This window comes from Scophthalmus maximus, chromosome 1 (assembly GCF_022379125.1).
Source record: "Scophthalmus maximus strain ysfricsl-2021 chromosome 1, ASM2237912v1, whole genome shotgun sequence".
Classification (NCBI taxonomy): domain Eukaryota; kingdom Metazoa; phylum Chordata; class Actinopteri; order Pleuronectiformes; family Scophthalmidae; genus Scophthalmus; species Scophthalmus maximus.
The window spans coordinates 35,001-55,893 of record NC_061515.1 but is presented as its reverse complement, the minus strand read 5'-3'; the positions used below and the strand labels follow the sequence as shown (position 1 = coordinate 55,893).

Here is a 20,893-nt window from a genome sequence, read left to right as displayed (position 1 = left end):
TACTAACCACTGCAGATCAAAATATTTGTCTCGTTCATAACTTTAACTGCTAACGAACAAATGTGTGAACGTTTAAACGTCGACCGTTAAATGCCCCATCAAAATAACTTTCGTTCAAATGGTGAAAATCTTCAGGAGCTCGTGACACAAGATGAAGGTGGTGCAGTGTGAGGACAGGTGGTGTGTACCTGAGGGCTGGTCATCTCATAGTCTGAATGTGTAACAGCAGAGTTGTAGTAGCGGTTACTGTAGCGGTAGTTGCGGTTGTCATTGGAAGAACCACTGGATCCACCTGGAGACAAGAAGAGACACGAACATCAAACTACAGGTTTCTTCTGCTGTGACACGTTTTCATCTGATTGTCCACTGGAGACTCCGCCTCATCCCTCTGTCGACACGGACGTCCCACTGGGCCGCGTCGCCCAGTCAGTCACCGGTCAGTCACCAGTCAGTTACCTGTCAATCACCTGTCTGTCACCTTTCAGCTGTCAATCACCAGCTCTCGCTGTTAAAGTTGTTAACTCGCGTTGTTGCATATTGTTTGTTTGTTTCTTGTATGAAACTGGAAATTAGGTTTTCATTATATTAAGAAAAGATTCAACCAGACAGGCAGAGTTTTCATTCAGTGGCAGATTGATCTGTCGTCACTCGCTGCCCTTCTCCTTCACTTGGTGCCTCCTGCTCTTCTAGTTGTGATTTTACAATTGTTCTCTTAAACAATAAACGGAAAAATAAATTGCCTTATTCCACCTTAAGTGCTTCACTCATAACACAGAATAATAACTGGATATGAGACAAGACGTCTCGCATCACAACGCCGTGGAAGAAACCTTCAGTTGGTCCATCGTCACAGGATTCTACATAAACACAACATCAAATGACCAACCTCCCTGAGGTGAAACAGGAATCTGAGGATTTATCATTTCCACTGAGCAGGAGAACAAGGGGAGGAGTCAGGGTGTGTGTGTGTGTGTGTGTATGTGTGTGTGTGTGTGTGTGTCTTTACCAGAGCTAGAAACAGAGCTAGTAGTGGAGGTTGAATGGGAGTGGTCCATGGCAGGAGAGGTGGATGTAGATGAACTGGTGTTGGTTCCTTCATCTGTCGTCTTCTTGAAGAAGTTGTGCTGCAGGGCGTAGAATGGCGTGATACGGCTTTTGGGGTCATAGTCCAACATACGCAGAATCAGGTCTGGAGGAGAAATCGTGAAGTTATGACTTTGTACATCGACCACGAGGTAACAAGGAAGGAGCTAGAACCGATCCAGTGTCAGAGCCACACTCACCTTTAAACTTCAGGTAGTCACAGGGGGCGTGTCCTGGCTCCCCCGCCCTCCTGCCCCCAGGGCCCCCAGTCTCCACCCCCAAAATCTCATGGAGACGCCGCGTGGCTGGAGGCTTATACTCCTGCAAGTCACACAAATATTACAATACAAAGTCAAATATTAATTCAAGAAAGACACGAGGGCGGGGGGTGCTGTTCACACACGCACACGTACACACGTACACACACGTACACACACAGACACACACTGACATGTACACACACGTACACACACAGACACACACGTACACACAGACACACACGTACACACAGACACACAAAGACATGAACGTACACACACAGACTCACACGTACACACACGTTTACACACACATACGTAGACACACGTTTACACACGTACACACACGTACACACACGTACACACACGTACACAGTGCTGAGGTGTTAGAAACTATTAGAAACTGATTCTTAGTATTTAATGATAATCCACATACTGAGTTTTGGAACAGTTTTTCTGTTCCTGTATCAGTTATACAACTTTAAGAAGTGGCAGTGATATTAAAGTGTTCACATCTGGGATTCAGATTCTTCCCCAAACTTTTAGTTTTTAAAGGCGACAGTGAAGTGAAGATGTCGAACCTTCTTGATGTCCTTGTTCTTCTTCACCGTCCACAGACCATCTGACAGCTTGTCAAAATACTTCCTGGCTTTAGGAGCTGCATCGAGCATGTGGCTGGGCGGGACGCCGAGAACCTCCACGATCTTATTCATCTGGTCGACCTACACACACACAAACACACACACATGAAGCATCATAAATAAATGTACGATCTATCTCGCTATATAACTTAAAGGAAAATACTCCATATGGTTTAAAACTAAACTATTTATGTGTAATATTCAACATTTCTTCTCAACCTACTATTACAGGGGGAGTAACCGATTTTTAAACCAATAAACATTTTGTAAAAAAATCTGCCAACATTTTGTTCGCGGTCAAAGAGAGAGACGATCTTCCTACAAAATCACGTACTGCCCCTTTAACGTATGAAAACAACAAACTGCAGAACATGTTCATAATACTGGATCATCTACTCGTGTTCACGTGGTGATTCGCCTTCACCTCGTTGGAGCCGCTGAAGAGCGGCTCTCCTGTGTGCATCTCCACCAGGATACATCCCAGAGACCACATGTCGATCGCCAGGTCGTACGGCATTCCCAACAGAACTTCGGGGGACCGGTAGAACCGGCTCTGGATGTACTGATAGATCTGAGGGGGAGGACCAGGAAGTTAGAGACAAGTTGTTTCCTTAACAAATTATTATATCACCACTAATAAATGTTTAAGAAGTGTGTCAAGATATTTAGCAACTCATTTGGCCGATAACTGATATCGATATATATAAAAATATATACTCCACACCTAACTGCAGGGATAATCAAGTCTCTTCTGTAGTGGAATAAAATACTATTATGCATACTCTTATAATAATAATAATAATAATAATAATAATAATACATTTTATTTATAGAATCGTGTTGTTCCACCGGCATAAAATACAACGCTTAATATTATAGAAATATGAATTCCTTCCTTGTGCAAAATAAGAAAACTAATTAGCTTACGTCAACTGAAATCAGAAGCCCACAAAATGACTATATAATCTTTAAAATTATTAACTTAAGTCTGGGTAAAAAAAATTACAAAAACTATAAGCAGTTTCAGTCTCTACCAGCGATGCACCAGATTGGATTTGTTTTGCCGATATCCGGATAGTTAGTTTTAAAGTCAATATATATTATCCAGCATCTCTAACGTGCTCTGGTACTGTACATCATCCATCTTCCGAACCCTGATGACGAACTCAGTCACTCACCCTCTGTCCGAGCTGACAGGAGGATCCGAAGTCGACGATCTTAATGGCCGATCTCTTGGGGTTACACAAAAGGATGTTCTCTGGTTTCAGGTCGCAGTGGATGATTGAGAGCTCCGGAGTGGCCAGGAATAATAACGCTGCAAAACAAAACCAAGACCATCATTCTTACTTTTCTCTCATCTGGATATTACAACTAAACTAATAACCAACTATTTTGATGATCGATTAATCAGTTCAAGTAGTTTTTCATGAAAATAAAAAGGTAAAAATTCTCTGATTTCAGCTTCTTACATGTGAATATTTTCTGGTTTCTTTTCTTTTGGTGTGAACAAAACAAACATCATGTTGTCAAGACGCTAGTCTCCCTGGACTCAATTTAGTAGTTTGTGATTATAGATTGTCATGACGTTTTAAATTTCTTTGTACTGGAGTGAAGTACGATAGGATATTCTCCACATGCGTGTGTGAACTTATGTTTCTGTACATTTAGCATGTGTACGTGTGTGTGTGTGTGTATGTGTTTATTTATAGATATGATGGTCCCTCTATGGAGGTAAAGGTGTGTGTGTGTGTGTGTGTGTGTGTGTGTGTCGGTACGCATGTGTATACCTACATGCATGTTTTGACCTACATGCATGTTTTTTTAATTTAAATATTTTTCTATTTTATTATTATTAATTATTATTTTTTCATTTTCCTTTTTTCGTACTTATTTATTATAATTCATCATTTATTTATCAACTTCAAAAATGTCTCTCCTTTTGTTCTGAGTGTTAGGGCTAGGTAGGGATTAATAATAATAAAAAATAATTATATGTATATATATATATATAAACTCATCATCTTGGTGTTTTAGGAAAACTGATCGTCATTTTTCATCATTTTATGAACCTAACAACTAATCAGATGAATTGAGAAAATAATCGACAGATTAATCGATGATTAAAATAATCCTCAGTGGCAGCCCTGAACATATAATACAACCTCTTATTAAGATTATGTGAATATCAAATGTTTTGAAAGCATTTATTGGCATAAGCAACAGACACTTTTAAATGAATTATGTCCGTTTGTCATCTGACCTTCAATATCTCTCTGCTATTGTTTCCATGATGTTTTAAAACTGTTTTTCTTTTTCCCACTTGGGGGCAGAAGTCCACAACAACACGCACCTGTACAGAGCTGCTGCGCAAACTTCCTGGTGAGGTTGAGCGAGACGCCTCTGAAGTTGGTGTTCCTCAGAAGATCGTACAGGTTGTAGCTCAGCAGCTCAAACACCAGACAGAGATGGTTCCTAAACATAAAGTGACGCTTCAGGTGGACTACACACACACACACACACACACACACACACACACACACACACACACACACACACACACACACACACACACAGAAGTACAGGAAGGATTAAAATCATTTCTATCAACTTGTGCCTGAATATATATATATATATATATATATGTATAAATATATATATACACACACACATATATTTATATTTATATGTATATGTATATATTTTTCAGACGATGCCGGAAACCGGAAATGGAATCAGTGGTGTGCCACCATAAAGTGTCCCCTGTCAGGTGCTAAGTTGGTTGCGGTTTGCAACTTTACACTGGGGCTTTAAATTAAAATGATCCAAGTGATCCATGTAACCAGAGCTGTGTGTGCTGTGATTGGTCCAGCTCTTACCTATGTAATATTTCATCTCTGTGTCATGTTTGTTCATTAGCTCCAGTAGGCGTAGTTCGATCTGTGCCTGGTTTAGAAATGCCTTTTTGTTCTTGATGATCTTTATGGCAACCCATTCCTGCTCGTGGTGGTCGTAGGCCTTCACCACCTGTCGACAGAGGAAACACCTCAAGGTTACAAACATAATGCTCAAAGTTTATCGTCTGAAAAGAACTGAGTGGGAGCCTGATGTCAGAGTGTTTACTTTGTACAGTATATAACATAATAATAATAATATCAAACATACGAGACGCAACATGTTTTCTTGCGAGTGTGGAGATCCAGCTCTGCACCTACAGGGTTGGGTAGTAACGGAATTTCATATAATTTGGATTACGTAATGACATTACAAAAAATAAGTAACTATTATCAGACCAGATTTGAAAAATGTGTAATTACATTATGGTTACATTGTCAAGGATTACTTGATTAAATTTTGATTATTTCTTTAAAATATGGCAAATTTAAAATCAAGATTTAAAAATAAATAAATATAAATATAATAACCAATGCTATTGACTCATTTACATTTAAAATGGAAGAAATGGCTCCTCTTGCACAACAGATGCGTTTTTTGTTTGTAACCCTAACCCTTTTTTGTAAATGCTCACTACGTTAAAAAAAATTTTTTGCATTAAAAATGTTTTATTGATGTTTAAAGAGATTTAAAGAGTAAATTTGTGGAAATCAAAATTTTGTGGTTGCGTCAATTTTTTTGTATAATGTCAAATATTGTCAATGTTTGATTTTGAAGTAATCCAAAATTATTCAGATTAGATTACCTAATTTTTTGTAATCCAACAGATAACGTTACTGACTCACTAACTGACAGACACAAGGTCGACACAAACAAACCCGTCCGGTTCCTCGACCGGTTCCTCAACCGGTTCCTCGACCGGTTCCTCGTCTGGGCCTCACCTGTCCGAAGGAACCCTTCCCGATCAGCGAGTCGATCTCATAGCGGTCCAGCCACTTCTCTCCATTCTTCACAATATAGTCGTAGTTGTCGTCGTCATAGCCGTCGTTGTAGACTTTCCTCTCCTTCTTGGTGCTGCTGTCCTCTGGAGGGACCTGCTGGGCCCGCCGCTTCTTCTTAGTATAGTACACCTGTGAAATCAGAAAAAACCTGAAGTTTACCAGACAAAAAACGCAAAAAATAAAATATATCCGCAAGCTGCGTTGGAGGGTTCAAACCCCGGCCATCCGTCCCCCCTTCATTGGATGTGAACCAAACTTGGTGTGATAATTCAACAGATGGTCTGAGAGGTCGCCAGTGAGTTTGATCGTGATAGGTAATAGGCATCTTGAGTTAGTTGTGACTATTTTAATACTTAAAGGTGTCATTCCAAATTTGGTGTTAATAAAGTCAAAATTTCAAAAGTTATATTCATATTATTGTTTTTCAGTTTTTGCTTATTAGTGCAAACATGTTGTCACCTGGCACGTTAGTGATCCGGGAGGCTTTTTGTAGAAACACATTGAACTTGACATGTGTGAGGGGCCGTTGCCTTCCCAAAATGTAATTTACAGCACCACCATGCGGCCAATTTGGATAATTATGGTTTCAGAAGCTAGCGCACATCATTTCCATTTTTTTTGCGCAAAGTTTCTCAGTTTTAGTTTGTTCCAGCTCACGGGACTTTGAGGTAACAAATGACATTTGAGAACGAGAATAATAATGACCAACACAAAAACAACACCTGTAACTATGATAAATTCGTAATCCTTGAGGGAGGGTGGAAAAAATATTGACAGTTATATTCCACGTTTTAACTCCCTCAGCTAAACCTTCACACCTTCACAGATGTTGTGACACATTCAATGTCACAGCTGTGATCAGCTGCTAGTCTCCTCGTGTTCACATCATGTACAGTTACAGGACACAATAATGTCTGGGCTGTCACCAAACAAACTGAGCCGGGCTCCAAATTTTATCATATCCAACTTAGGAAGAACTGATGTTGTTTCATGTGTTTGTGAATTGATAGTTACAAACAAAATCAAATACAATAATCACTTAATCAATTTTCTTAAATAACTACAGGCTTTTATTCTCTAATAAAACTTAGAGCCTGACCGATATGGATTTTTTGGGGCCGATCCCAATATTAGGGAGTACAAGATCTCCAATACATCTGCCGATATATATATATATATATATACACTATATAGATTTATTCTGTACAATAAAAGATTGCGTATCGGTGAATATAAGCGCAGATACCGATACGTCTGCGAAAGGCTGATATCGGCCAATATTATCCACCAACCGGGCTCTAATGAAACTGCTTAGATGGACCAAGTTTTACATACAAGAGGACGTGTGTGTGTGTGTGTGTGTGTGTGTGTGTGTGTGTGTCGGACCTCATTGATGTGCTTGTAAGTTTTGATGAGGTCCACAGAGAGTTTCCTCAGTGGGGCGCTAGCAGGGTCTCTGAAACTAGGGGGGATCCTCCGCTGGAGTATGGTCATATCAGACAGCACCTGCGGGGAACAAAAACATTTAAATATAATCCATGATAAATGAAAACATGAACCTGATGTCACACCTTTCATGACGAAACCTTATGTAAATGAAGGACTCGGATAAGAATGTCACTTAATCAAATACTTGTGTCTCTGTTTTTCACAATAACGACACAACATTAGTCTGACTGAACACTAGGAAATGAGTCATTGTGTTCTGGTGACTGTATATATATATTAATAAATAACATAAGAACTGTTGTAACGTATTAAAGGTAAGGTATTTTAGTATAGGTTTGGACACTAATATTCCTCTACACGTACTATAGCAGTGTTCAGCTTCACACAAACAGCAGATGAGCTGTTCAGGTGTGATTCCTCGATAGATGAAAACACACCTCTGCCTCTGGAGATGGTGCTCTTACAATTGTGTCCGTGACGCAGGACAGTCTGCTTCAGCTGTTGCAACTGTCAGTATTCCAGTTGAGGAGGGAATGTACATTCCTCACTAGGGCAGATCGTTGCACTGTACATTTCTATAGAACGTGTCATGGCGGCAGATTGTGGACAGCAGCAGCTGTAGCCTGCGGTGGACGAGCTGGTGACGGATCAGGCCATGTTCACATGTAGAGGGACGACGAGTCGGTGCAGCGTCTGTATACTGGTGTTGGTAATGATTACCATGGTAACCAGCAACACTTGTGACTTCTAAGTTCAAAGCATTTGGATAAAAGGTGCATTTTCTGATTCATATCTACAAGTATTCCATCAAGGCTTTTTAAGGATGTATTATTACCTTTAATCATCATTTAGATTATATTATCTGTATTATCAGGCTACGAACCAAAAGGTATCTGATCTAAGTATAGACCCAAATCAAACTTCCCTACATTTCTAAAAACATTCTGTTGCTAACCAGTTGTGACTGTTTACATAGGAACAGTTTGTCTGAAGATTTTCAGTCAGGATTTATAAAACATCAAAGAACAGAAACACTGCTGAAGGCCAACGACCTTCTCATGACCTCAGACAGTCGACACGTTTCTATTCTTGCCCTGTTAGATATTAGTGTCGTTACAGAGACTAGAACATCGGGACTAAAGGAACATCACCAGATGGGTTAAGTTACTTATCTGATAGATTTCAGTTTGTTAACATTAATAACAAAAAGTGAGACATGGATTTCCACAGTGTTCTGTGGGACCGATACTTTTAACAAAGGTGCTTCTTTTATGTGAAATTATCAGAAAGCACAACATAAATTTCCATTGCTATGCAGATGACAACCAGGTGTATTCATCTGTAAAGCCAGATGGAAGTAAACAGGTAGACCAATCCATGTTGTTTTTTTGCGATATACAGATTAAGTTTATAAAGTCAAGTTTTAAGTCCTGCTCTGGTGTTGATGTTCACAGAAACTTACCGTATATTGTTATTATTACTTTCACCTAGGAGGTTATGTTTTCACCCCGGTCCGTTTTTTTTTGGTTTGCTTGTAAGCAGATTTCCATGCAACTTGGAAATGGAACATGGGCAAAGAAAGAACCTGTTCAATTTTATCACTGACCCAGACAAAGGGGCAGTTCCAGGATTTTTTTCACTTTCTTTGTGGTTGTGAATTGGATTTTTTATTTTTTTGTACATTTTTTTACCAATTTTCCCAGCGAATTATTCATGGATCTTGATGAATTGATGTACTTGGCATATTTAGGGGACTGATATCTATGAGTGTTAAGATCCAAAATAAAATTCTGGACTGAGGATGTGGCTTCACTGCCATGAACAATCACCATGGATTCATACTGGTGCTGGTTTTACACAATAATGACAATGTTGTTAAACTGTTCTTTTCTAATGAGATAAAACATCCTTGACATCAACAGGTGAACTACATATTAGTTCCTGTGTGTGTGTGTGTGTGAGTGTGTGTGTGTGTGTGTGTGTGTGTGTTACCTGCTGCTGCTCGGCCATGGAGTGGATGGAGCTGAAGGTGGGGTGTGTATGTGTGTGCTGGCTGGTCATGGCTGGCTCAGCGAGGGAGAAGCCCTGGGCAGTGGAGGAGGAGGAGGAGGAGGAGGAGGAGGAGGAGGAGGTGGGCGGACATCCTGAGCTGCTTACACCTGAGAAGAGAGTGAGAGAGAGGGGGGGAGGGGGGGGGTGATCAGAGAGGGAATCTCCAACATGTCTAATCCACCTCTCTACCTCCATCTTTGAAACAAACACATCCTTCACACCAGTCATTGATTATTACTTTCCACGTTCACCACACAAACTGTACCATCTGTAGTACACATGTCCCACGGCCCAACTTCACAGATCTGCACACTTTACATTAAATTACTAAAGTGATTACACACCAGTATGTTGGCTACTTTACAACAATGGGAAAATTATTTTAAAATGGATCCAAACAGATGCTTTATTTTTGGGGATTACGTTGAGTTTAAATCATCAGTTAAATGATGTTTCTGGTCTTCAATTGTCAACACAGAATATTAAACTCCAAGATAATGTTTTATTTTGTCCTCACACCAAAGATATTCAGTTTACTGTCACAGAGGATCAAAGAAACCAGAACTATTCACATTTAAGAAGCTCAAATCAGAGAATTTTTACCTTTTTCCCGTAAAATCTACTTGAACTGATTAATCGATTAACAAAACAGTTTGCGATTAGTTTAGTAGTCCAGATGATCTCCGTGTTGTTCTGTCACTTCTGTCAAATGTGGGTGTACATATTCAAACCGTTATGACCTGTTCCAATTCACAATGAAGCACATCAGACAGTCTGAAGTAGTTCGCCTCAGATCCAGCAGAGGGCGCTCACCATCAGCTAGACCTGTCCCTCTTGACCTATCAGTGAAGTAAGCCAGTAATGTTATGTTGCTTTTTATCTTTTTACGAAAAGGCAGGAAACGAGCAAGAAAACCCGTCCTGACACCGAAGCTCTGAGATGATGAGTTGTGGAAGTGTGTTTTGGATTCTGGTTCTACACAACAGATGGAAAATTAACCTTTTTATTTTTACTTTGTACAAAGCTGAAACTAATCGCTTAACTGTTGCAACTCGAGGTGACACAGGCAAGTCTTTGATATCGAGAGCAAGGTGCAGGTGTAAGTGACAAATACAGCTGTTTAAGAGAAAAGAGAAACATTTTATATCTTTATCGTTATTTTTCAAAAATGGGCTGAAGAAAAGAAGCTCAGGTTGGACAAACCAGGCCTCACAAGAAGGAGATCAAACAAGATTTGTTCCAACACACAACATCATTCCAATGATGACTTATGGCAGAAGGGAGGATCTTCGCCTCCCTCTGGGCTCGGACAGCCGACACCATTGAGAGGAAGATGAACTTCCGAGCTGAAGATCAGTGGAAGCTTAATGATGCATCAGCACCACGGACACAAATATCAGAGTGGATCTACAACGGAACAACTTCAGACCAGTTTGGGTCAGAGAACGGACCTTAACCCCGACGAAGATGCTGCGTTCACACCGAAGTCCTGACGAGATGATCTGTCGGACTGTGTCCACCTCAACGTCGGATCCGACTGGTGCCAAAGGAAGTTCAACCAGTTACTAAATACAAGCGTCCACTTAGGTTTTGTTCAATAAACACTAAAGATTGTAACGTTTTGCAGCGATCAAGGTGATTGCAGTTCTTTAAGATGCGATGTGAAAGGTGGAGACCAGGTGTAGGAGTCAAGGCTGATGTGGTGTTTGGCTGTTGGGAGAAGAGGAGTGGTCCCCATTCCCCGTAGACAAGAGTGACCTCATCTTTTCATTTTTCACCATTCCATGACATTTTATCAACCAAACAACTAATCGTTGAATCAAGAAAATAATCAACAGATTAATTGATATGAAAATAATCGTTAGTTGCATCCTCTGGTGTAAATGCAACATCAGGATCCATGTTGTGGAAAAACAGTTGGACCTACTGATGTAAACCCTAACCCTAAAGGGGGGCAAATGTCTCATGTCATGAGTTTAAATTCTCTCTCTCTCTCTCTCTCACTATATGTGTGTGTGTGTGTGTGTGTGTGTGTGTGTGTGTGAGTGTGAGTGTTTGTGTGTGTATATATGTATATATATATATATTTATTTATATGCATGTCTGAATCTTTTATTGCGAAGGAGCAGTTTCCACTGCATTAGAAATGAGAGTAAGATGAGAGACAGCACATGAGAAGTGTTTTCTCTAAGTAAAGAACAAATAAAAGTAAAAAAGGTTGACTCAAACCACAGAGATCCAGTTACAAGCTGCTGACCCAACCCTGAGAGCAGAAGCAGGTGATACTGGGCCTTTGGATGGACAACCTTCAGATTTATAAGAACGTGGTTTAACCCTCCGTGAGCGGTGCCACCGTCTATTTTTATGCCACTTCAACTTAATTCAGGGCAGAGACTCTCTCAGATGTAGGAATAACCTTTTGTAATTATAGGTTGCTCAGTCACCAGTATTTATCTTCCATACATGGTGTATAAACGTGTATTAATATACTATCTGTGGACTTGGTGCTCTGGGTCCTGTCCTGCTTCACAGGCGTGAGGCTGCTGGAGCGGTGAAGATCTGCCTGGTGCTGAGAAACTCTGCGACTGTTTCTTTAAGAGACGCACAGGCACTCTCACAGCACTTCCTCAATCTGGCATCCCCCTCCTCGCGCTGCCATTGGTCACGGCCCCCCTCTTTCTCCGTCAGCTGATTCGCTGCTGGTATCTAAGGGCTGGCTGGCCAGCGCTCTATAAATAAACCCCAGTGCTGTCTCAGCAACCAGCCCACAATACTCATTAGCTACTTCTCTCTCGCTCCTGCTAAGAAGTAGCTTCCAATAGCAGCCGGGCTCTCGGCAGCAGTCTGACATACTCTCCCCTAGCAACCCAACCCGCCCTACCAGCCGCGCTCTCCTCCCCCTTTTCCTTCATCATCCTTCCTGCTTTCTCAAAAAAAAAACTCTCCACATCTGAATCTACTTCGCTTTATCCATCCATCATTCATATATCCATCCCTCCATCCCTCGCTCTCATCTTCCCTCCTCCCCGAACGATGCCTGTGACGACGGCTCAATGGGTCTCAGTGAGAGACATCTTCTTTTTTTTTTCCTGCGCACCTCTTTCATCTCTCCATCAGCGTTATGTTGACGCACAATGATGTAACAATATTTAGGGCAACAGCGAGCGAGGAGTCACTCCAGGCAGCAACACACAGTTCAGTTGGAAAACTTAACACTTCCTTGTTTTCACAAGTTGCTTGACGATGGGAAAAACAACAGTGAGACGTAGATCTATTTATATATATACATATATATATATATATATATATATATGTATGTGTATATATATATATATATATATATATATATATATATATATATATATATATATATATACATACATTGAGCCAGAGAAACAGAACCAAACAGTGATTTATACAATTATCAAATACTGTTGATGCTGAAGTCATTATATATATATATATATATAGGTATATTATTAAGTCATTATAACAAGCAAAATGTCACCAGATGACATAATTATTTTTAAAAACGGCACCGTACTCGGACCAAACTCAAGCTCCCACGGTATCTCTGCTAAAGGAAGCCACAGTTTCACAAAACTAGATTAGATTAGATTTGTCACTAAGACAGTGTTTCCCCTACATGTGGGTCGTGTCAGAAAAGGAGGTGACGTTTTCATCTGTGTCCGTTTGTTTGTTAGATTGTCAGCAGGATTACGCAAAAACTTCAGGACGGATTTTCACGAAAAAAGTTAAACCCATTAAAAATCTGAAACAAAGGAGTGGATTTGGACATTTTCACATATTTCCCTGGGAATAACAATCAGGCTTCGTAAGGGAACTGATATATATGAGTGTGTGCTATTGGGTGCAGATCCAAATAAAAACCCAGATTTAGTGGATTTAAATGTTGTTTCATAAGGAGAATTTTGGGCCTTGACAGAGGTCCGCGCTCGAGCGTCTAATCAAATGAAATGATCAGCTACATATTGCCTTCCATTAGGACAATTACAAGACATTTTATTGTGGCGATATTAAGAGTCCAAAAATCAGATGAGTATGAAATGATGTTTTTGTTTTTAAAAAGCATACAATCTTTTAAAAAATGAATGAATATTTGTTCATTATTGACAGTGTGGGTGTGCAGCCATGCTCAATTCACATGACACCACGAATGGGAGTTTGAGAAGTTTTGTTATTGTTGGTGCGGTGGGGGGATCCCGGCTTCGGAACTGAATCCTGAATCCAGCATATTGCTATGAATCTACGAGACTATAATGTTTAGACAGGGAATACACAAAACAAGAGAGTTCATAAATACATATTGAAACAGTTCACCAGACTGATGAAGTCTGTTGCCTACAACTGGGTGATAACCGTTCAAATCAAATCTCGAATGATAATGATGTTGACAGATGAACCTGTAGACATCATTGCAACAGTTTCCTACAACCATACAACTACTAAACACAATAAAAAGTTGATAAAAAATTTGCTCTTATTCGTAATAAAAGTTTACACACTCGCTTGAGGTGGATTTTGACTTTTGTGAATAAGAGTTGATGCGCAAAATGCAAGATGGAATAAATTGTGACGTAGCGAACATTCAGCTCTCATGACTGATCAGCTGTTGGTTGTTTGATAAGTTGCTCAGTTGACCAACTCCTGCAGGCCTCTTTCCATGTTTCCTATCTCATGTTTTCCTTTGGTTTTGTTTTCGGTTTGCGACTTCTACTTCTTCCACTGTTCTATCACAGCCTCGTTACGGTCGGCCTACATAGCCTATAGCGCCCTCTTCTGACCAGACTGCTCTAGTTAATCGCTCCAGACCAGTTGATGGAAATGCTAGTAATTCTCATTTTCTTTAAATTTGCTTAAAATTTGCTTTACATTTAGATGGAAACATTGCTATAGACTTATGTTCTGCCAGGGCCAGCTGGATCAAGTGCACAACAATACCACAGTAGCAGACTGGACTCTGAAACAGATGATTAACCTCTGCAAAGGCCTGACACTTAGCAAGGAGCCAGACCATGAAGCCTCCGAAGCTCTGAGCTTTCTGCAGGAGCTCAGATCTTTGTGGTTTGATGCTCAAAAATCAAAGGATAATAAAACTGAAGAAATAAATTGTGACGTGTTGCCACAGGTGAATAGGCAGGATCTTAATTATGACCAATCGGCAGATGTGCGGCAGGAAAAGTATTTAATACAGCTTCAAGGTGAAACGATGACCAAATCAAAATTAGTCCAATGGAGAATCTCTCTCTGATATCATGTCTTTAGGGTTTCCAGTGGGAAATATTGGCAATTTATAGGGGTAAACTAATATGGCTATTTCAGGTCCGATGCCGATTATTGCTAATCTAAGAGGCCGACAACCGATATTTGTCTGCAGTTAAAAAGTGTCAAAATTTAGAAACACTAAACTTTGTTGAAACGTCTTAAAGCACATTTTAAATTCATAGCACCGTTCAACATAAAGGTATAAAATTGAATTGATTTGAACATGACCTGAACACAGTGTTCTACTGTATCAGAAGCTTTATCATGAAGCTGAACAAACAAACATGGACGTTGATAATGTCCAGAGTCATGACTGTGACTGCATCAGAGACAAAGGCAAATTGTCTTCAAAAATTACCGATAATCAGGAAAAACAGTGAATATCGGCTCCAATAATCCGTCGACCCCGACTAAATTGCTGACATTTTGGCTAACCAACACTGGCAAGCACTGATTTTGGAGCCATACAACAAATCTCTATCATTACAGACACCAGGACTCAGGATGGGTGACAGCTGAGTTAGGTCGACTTATCAGGGGATTCCATAGTGAAAAATATATGTAACCATAACCCTAAGTACTGTACACACCAAAATGAAGCATAATGTCAAATTGGTGGAAAGAAGCACAGGAAGACTTGCATTAAAGGCTAGTTACACACACACCCTAACCCACAAAACAGAAAATAGTTTATTTAATTGATAAAACTGACACTAATAAGAAGTTGGTTCAATCTAGTCCTGCATCAATAAATAAACGTGAACACGCTTTTAGACAAATATGGATTAACTGTTCTGAAACACTGAAAAATGTCTGCTGAGGAGGATCCAGTGGTATGATTGAAAGCCTGGTAACAATCACTAAAAGGACATTGGCTTCATATTTGGCAATACATGTATCTGAATGTGTAAAGATCATCTCTTCAAACTGGTTGAGTATGTAACTTGGAGAATCATTCAGATTGATGTTAAATATCCCAGGACGAATTAGAAAACCCCTTCTTTCAAATGGTCAACAACAGTCCAGAAAGATGTTGAAAATAAAAATAATACACAGCATAAAGCAGCCGTAGTGGAAAAGGACTGACACAAAACCTATAAGTAGAGATGTGCTGGTTCTGATTTCATGATGGGAAATGCCGATATTGCTGAAAATGCTGGATCGGGCATCGGCAAGTACACAAATCTATGTACGGATGCGATATCACGTCTTTAAAGTAGTCTCACGGATATGAAACTGCATTTTCCAGGGTTAAACATTAACAAATTATTGCTACTGGAAATGGCAGCAATTTGGCAATATTTCCGAGGGAATATCCCACAAGTAAAACAACGATGTGTAAATGCTAAATGGACTGTATTTATATAACTGCTTCTCTCGTCTTAACGACAACTCAAAACACTATACAGCACAAGTCACATTAACACAGCTGCTGTTAACTGCTTTTCTGTCACATTCATAGTCCAGAAGATGCGTCAGAGGCAATTCAGGGTTAAGTGTCTTGGCCAAGGACACATCGGCATGGGGACTGGGGGAAGCAGGGATCGAACCACCGACCTATGGGTTAACAGACGGCCGTCTCTACCTCCTGAGCCACAGCTGCCCAGTGCACCCCAGTTTTCTAACATGAACAGTTTTTTAGGGAGTTGTTATTTATTCCCCGATTTATTTAGTTTTGAAGTTGTTGTTGTTCTGTTTTATATTGTTACTGAACTGTTTGAAACTTTAAATATATTTTATTTTGAAAAGCTGTGGCTGCACTTTAACAGCTATTTGAAAAAAGTCATTGTTGTTTATTAATTGATTTATATATTAGTGTTCTTTTTCAGTTATGAATGTTAGAGGGTAAATAATTCTTCCATTCTCTGTATGTATCTGCTCTTCAAAGGTTGAATCTGAACCAGGCCAAACAACAATGGTAGTGATCATCACTTCCATACAGGGTTAGTAGAATAAAGCTGTTAAAATATGTAATTTATTGTGGGGTTTTTAAGTGCACTGGTATCGGATCAGTACTCGGTATCAATACACAAAGTCCAGATCTCCTTATCGGTATTGGTATTGGGAAGTGAAAAATGGTATCGGAACATCTCTACCTTTAGGAAGCAACAAGTCCAACAGGCAGAGGTTCTGCACTATGAGGCAGGATTTTTAACAGTTTAATTTTTTTTTTCTCCATCCTACGAAGGTGGTTCTCTTCTTACTGGAGTAAATCACCATGGTAACTTATGCTGTACGGCTTGGAGATAAGAGATTAAAGCCAAGTATTGACCAATCAGATTACTGGAAAAGCCAGAGTCACCATTCTACAGGATCCTTACTGACTGTGACCAGGCCTAACCCTAACCCTAACCCTAACCCCAGAGAGTCACGTGACAAATAATAAACTGCAGCAGAAAGTGAATTTCTGATCCACTCACTCCATCGACGTTTCCTATCCTAATATCAAGAGTTCTAACCCTGGAAAGACTGTGTGCATTATTATCTTAAGAGTGAAGGAACCGCTCATCACATAAACCATTGCTGATGCCTTTCCAACGACTTTCAACCAATCGGGGACGTCGATGTTACACCGTAGGATTGTTGGTAGTGTAGTACTTCTCAATGACATCGCCAATAAAACATGTTTTTCTTAAAACAAGGTTGATTTCATATGGACTTGTGGCTTCTACAGGTTCATGTTCCATTGTTTCACAACCTCGGAGCTCGTGGTGAGTCGACTTCGGGTGGTTACGTCATAATAATCAAAATGCTTGATTCAGAAGATGAATATGAATTTTCACTTCCATGAGCTGTTGAGCTACTGCTGTTCTTTGTCCACTCTGGTTTTCAAACAGTTTCTAATAAACCGAGGGAGAGTTTATCACACTAAATAAATACATACTCATTAATATCACAGCTTTCATTTGAATTAAATAAAGATTATTTGACTCCCGACAGAATCTCTGACAGTGTTTTACTTTCCTATTCCGTCACTGCAGCTCGGAACAACACAAGGAAACTGTGACAATAAATAGTAATAAAAACATAATACTAATTCTTTTGTGATTGATGACATCACACATTAACAGTCTGACATCACTTCAGATTCTCTTCATCACAGTTTGATCGTCGTCAGATAAAAGGGCAAAAATAGGAAACTTGATAAATTCCTGTGATTGTTGCTATTATATCTCCGGACTTTATTAGTTCAGCCTCTGTATATTGAAAACAAACAAACTAAATGGTGCGGACCACACAACATTGTGTAAACAGTTTGTAAACACCACTCTCCGACTCCTGAAGAGACGAGCTAGCCACAGGCGCTACGACTCCGGGGTTTTGGTCTCGTGGTCAGTGCACCCCTCCAAATACACTTACTGCCCCTTTAAGGCATTTCAACAAAGTTTTGTGTTATTCAAAATTTTCAATTCAATTCAATTCAATATCATTTGTATAGCACCAAATCACAACATACATTGTCTCAAGGCACTTTACAAATTGAGGTCAATATTACAATATTACAGGGAAAACCCAACAAACAAATCCCACAATGAGCAGTACTTCGCGTAACACAAGTAACTTTACTGCAGACAAATATCGGTTTCCAGTCTCTTAGATTAGTAATAATTGGTATCGGCCCTGAAAAAGCCATATCAGTCGACCCCTAACAAAAATTAATAAAAATTGATTTGAAGGAGGAACTAGCTACAGGGCAGGAAGGGCAACTGAACAAGCAAGCCACAAAATGTCAGGGCTCAAATGTAATTCCCAGCTGGAAGTTAAAACAGCGTGGAAGTGAGGGATTCCACTCTGGGACCACGGGGAATCCACTGAGTCCGGCACAGTAATCATCATAGAGCTCAGAGAAACGCAGTACACATGCTACCATTATTTCCCGTATGGATCATGGTGTTACATATTTGTGAGAGGAATGTGAATATCTGTGGAGTCCTGCATTCCAACATCAACGTGCACAAATCATGTGCGTGAGTATTAACAACTTTCAGCCTCCATTTGATTTACGCACAGCCAGCTCACATGTTCATACACAGTGCTGTCAATAATTCATGTCATTGTATTTTTTGGAGCATTTTAGGCCTTGTCCTCATGCCCTCATGCGTTTATCTCACAAACACAAAGAACAAGAGGCACCACAACATAAAGCCACATAACCATAGCAGCGGAGTTTATCAGATGAGATAAAGTTGTGAACGTGTGAGAAAAGAAAAAAAACGGTATTGTGATACCATGATTCCTGTCACTTCATGTACATACACTTGTCAGTTTACTAGGAACACCGAGTCAAAACAAGGTCAGTCTGATCCATCGGCTCTGCAGTAAATGTTCGTCTTGGAGATTCTACACTTTAGTTTCAGAGGTGTTGGTTCAGCTGGAGGATCGTTTTGAAGGATGCAGTAGTAGATGTATTTATATCATACACTGAGAGGGTGCCTGCCCTCATTCATGTAATGGGGTGGAACGACCCAAACCTAACCCCCCATGACGTCACCCTGTTGGTTTGTGAACTGCTGTTTTGAAGCCTCGAGTTTAGCATTTTTTGCCAGCGCCATCTTTGTTTTTTTTGCAACCAGACGTGTGTGTGTGTGTGTGTGTGTGTGTGTAACTGAGAGAAAACTGTTTACTGACATTATACATCAAGTGGGAAGTAGAGTCGTGTTCTCATAGACCTATATAGACACAACCAGTGGAGTCGCCCTCTGCTGGTGATTCCAGAGAATACAGACCTGTGAGTCACAGAAGTGATTCAATGCTTGTTTAAACGGAACATTAGAACCTTCATGATGGAGGATTCACAGCAGGACGCTTTGATTAGGCAGCATCAGTTTTGGAAATCCGCCGACTGAGTGTACATGTAAATAAATAACCAGAGAAACGTCCATGAAAATGCTGCAATAATACTAAACCTGAAATACCTGCAACTGAGGCACGTCGCTCAGCAGAAAACAGACCACTACAACACGAGGGGCAACCGGAGCTTTAAAAAACAATAACAAGCCGTTACAACTAATTCCAATCAAACCTGTAAAACCCTCTTTGATCCCAACATGCAAAAAGTGACAAGTGAGGATGAGCTGAAAATTATAAATAAAGGTCTAACCCCCCCTTTGTATTCAGTCCATAAAACCTCGCAGAATTAAATTTCTTTGTCAGATTTGTGTTACAAAGCGAGTCCTGACAACGAAAGGCCCTCAGTGGTCAATCAACAATGACGGCATGACCACAGAGGGAGCACTGACAGACAGAGGACTTCTCTCTTGGTTGTTGTGATTTGACAGCTCTGGCCGGGCCGCGAACCGACACGCAAACCACTAGGCCGAAACAGCGGAGTTGCGGCGCCACCCGGCTAGCACGTGTCGACGAGTGATGTTTACAAACTGTGCTCCCAGTGTTGTGTGGTGCGGTCCGAACCATTTTTTTGTTTACAATTTACAGAGCCAGTGCTGAGCCGAAAACACAGATTTTTTCCCCAGCGCAGACACACACCAAAGCGACAGCTAACAGACGGTGAAGAAATATTCGCTGATTTTGCAAAATGTTTAGAATTGCTCACTGCCCCTTTAAGCGTGTATGTGGAGATGGCGTCCTCACAGTCCAGTGCCCCTAAATGACCATGACGATGATCATGATGATGATGATGATGATGATGATGATGATGATGATGATGATGATGATGATGATGATAATGAGGGCGCTTCCTGCTGCCGGACCAGGTTTCAATGCCAACATGTGCTGTGTGCAATTCTAACGGACGATAACATAAGAACCATACTGACACACCTACACACCAACTAAAATACCCAACCATGTATGTGTGTGTGTGTTTGTGTGTGTGTACTGACTCTTGTTCTTGCGAAGCAGGGCAGACGTGATCCAGGGTTCTGATTGGACCATCCTGCAAGAGGGCAAGGTCTTGTCCTCCACGGATGATGATGATGTTGTGATCACCATGGAAACGTCTGGCAATTGTTCAAATCCAGCGAGGAAATACTGTCAATCAAAACTGACTTGTGGACGGGGCTTGTGAGGGGGGGTCAGGTAACTGTCATCAGGCGTGTTTTCAATCCCAGAGTTCACTTCCAACAGTTTTACATCCAACTAAAAATCAATGAATCTTGAAATGGTGGGAAACCGACCAACCAATCAAAAGGCACCGTCTTTCTCTGGCTTATTTCTTTTGTAAGATTCTTTTTGTGACTGTGGTTTCTAAGGCAACCAACTGGTGTACAGG

The 20,893-nt window shown here is 40.4% G+C and overlaps 1 protein-coding gene across 3 annotated transcripts in view; it reads right to left on the bottom strand.

The window, feature by feature from the left end:
* dyrk1b (dual-specificity tyrosine-(Y)-phosphorylation regulated kinase 1B) overlaps window positions 1-20,893 on the bottom strand; it is a 44,235-nt gene that overhangs the window by 1,877 nt on the left and 21,465 nt on the right. The window contains exons 1-12 of one of the 3 annotated variants that reach the window (XM_035606733.2): window positions 20,505-20,893; window positions 9,316-9,482; window positions 7,261-7,380; window positions 5,815-6,003; window positions 4,858-5,005; window positions 4,332-4,481; window positions 3,160-3,296; window positions 2,406-2,552; window positions 1,922-2,062; window positions 1,284-1,404; window positions 1,007-1,189; window positions 189-292 (exon numbers count right to left, since the gene is read on the bottom strand). The exon at window positions 20,505-20,893 is cut by the window's right edge and continues 1,565 nt beyond it. In XM_035606733.2, coding sequence (XP_035462626.1) covers window positions 189-292; window positions 1,007-1,189; window positions 1,284-1,404; window positions 1,922-2,062; window positions 2,406-2,552; window positions 3,160-3,296; window positions 4,332-4,481; window positions 4,858-5,005; window positions 5,815-6,003; window positions 7,261-7,380; window positions 9,316-9,482; window positions 20,505-20,613 — 1,716 coding nt within the window. In that variant the 5' untranslated portion in view covers window positions 20,614-20,893. Of the gene's footprint in view, window positions 1-188; window positions 293-1,006; window positions 1,190-1,283; window positions 1,405-1,921; window positions 2,063-2,405; window positions 2,553-3,159; window positions 3,297-4,331; window positions 4,482-4,857; window positions 5,006-5,814; window positions 6,004-7,260; window positions 7,381-9,315; window positions 9,483-16,757; window positions 16,911-20,504 lie in introns of those variants that run through there. The other 2 variants (XM_035606898.2, XM_035606810.2) reach the window with 2 other exon arrangements.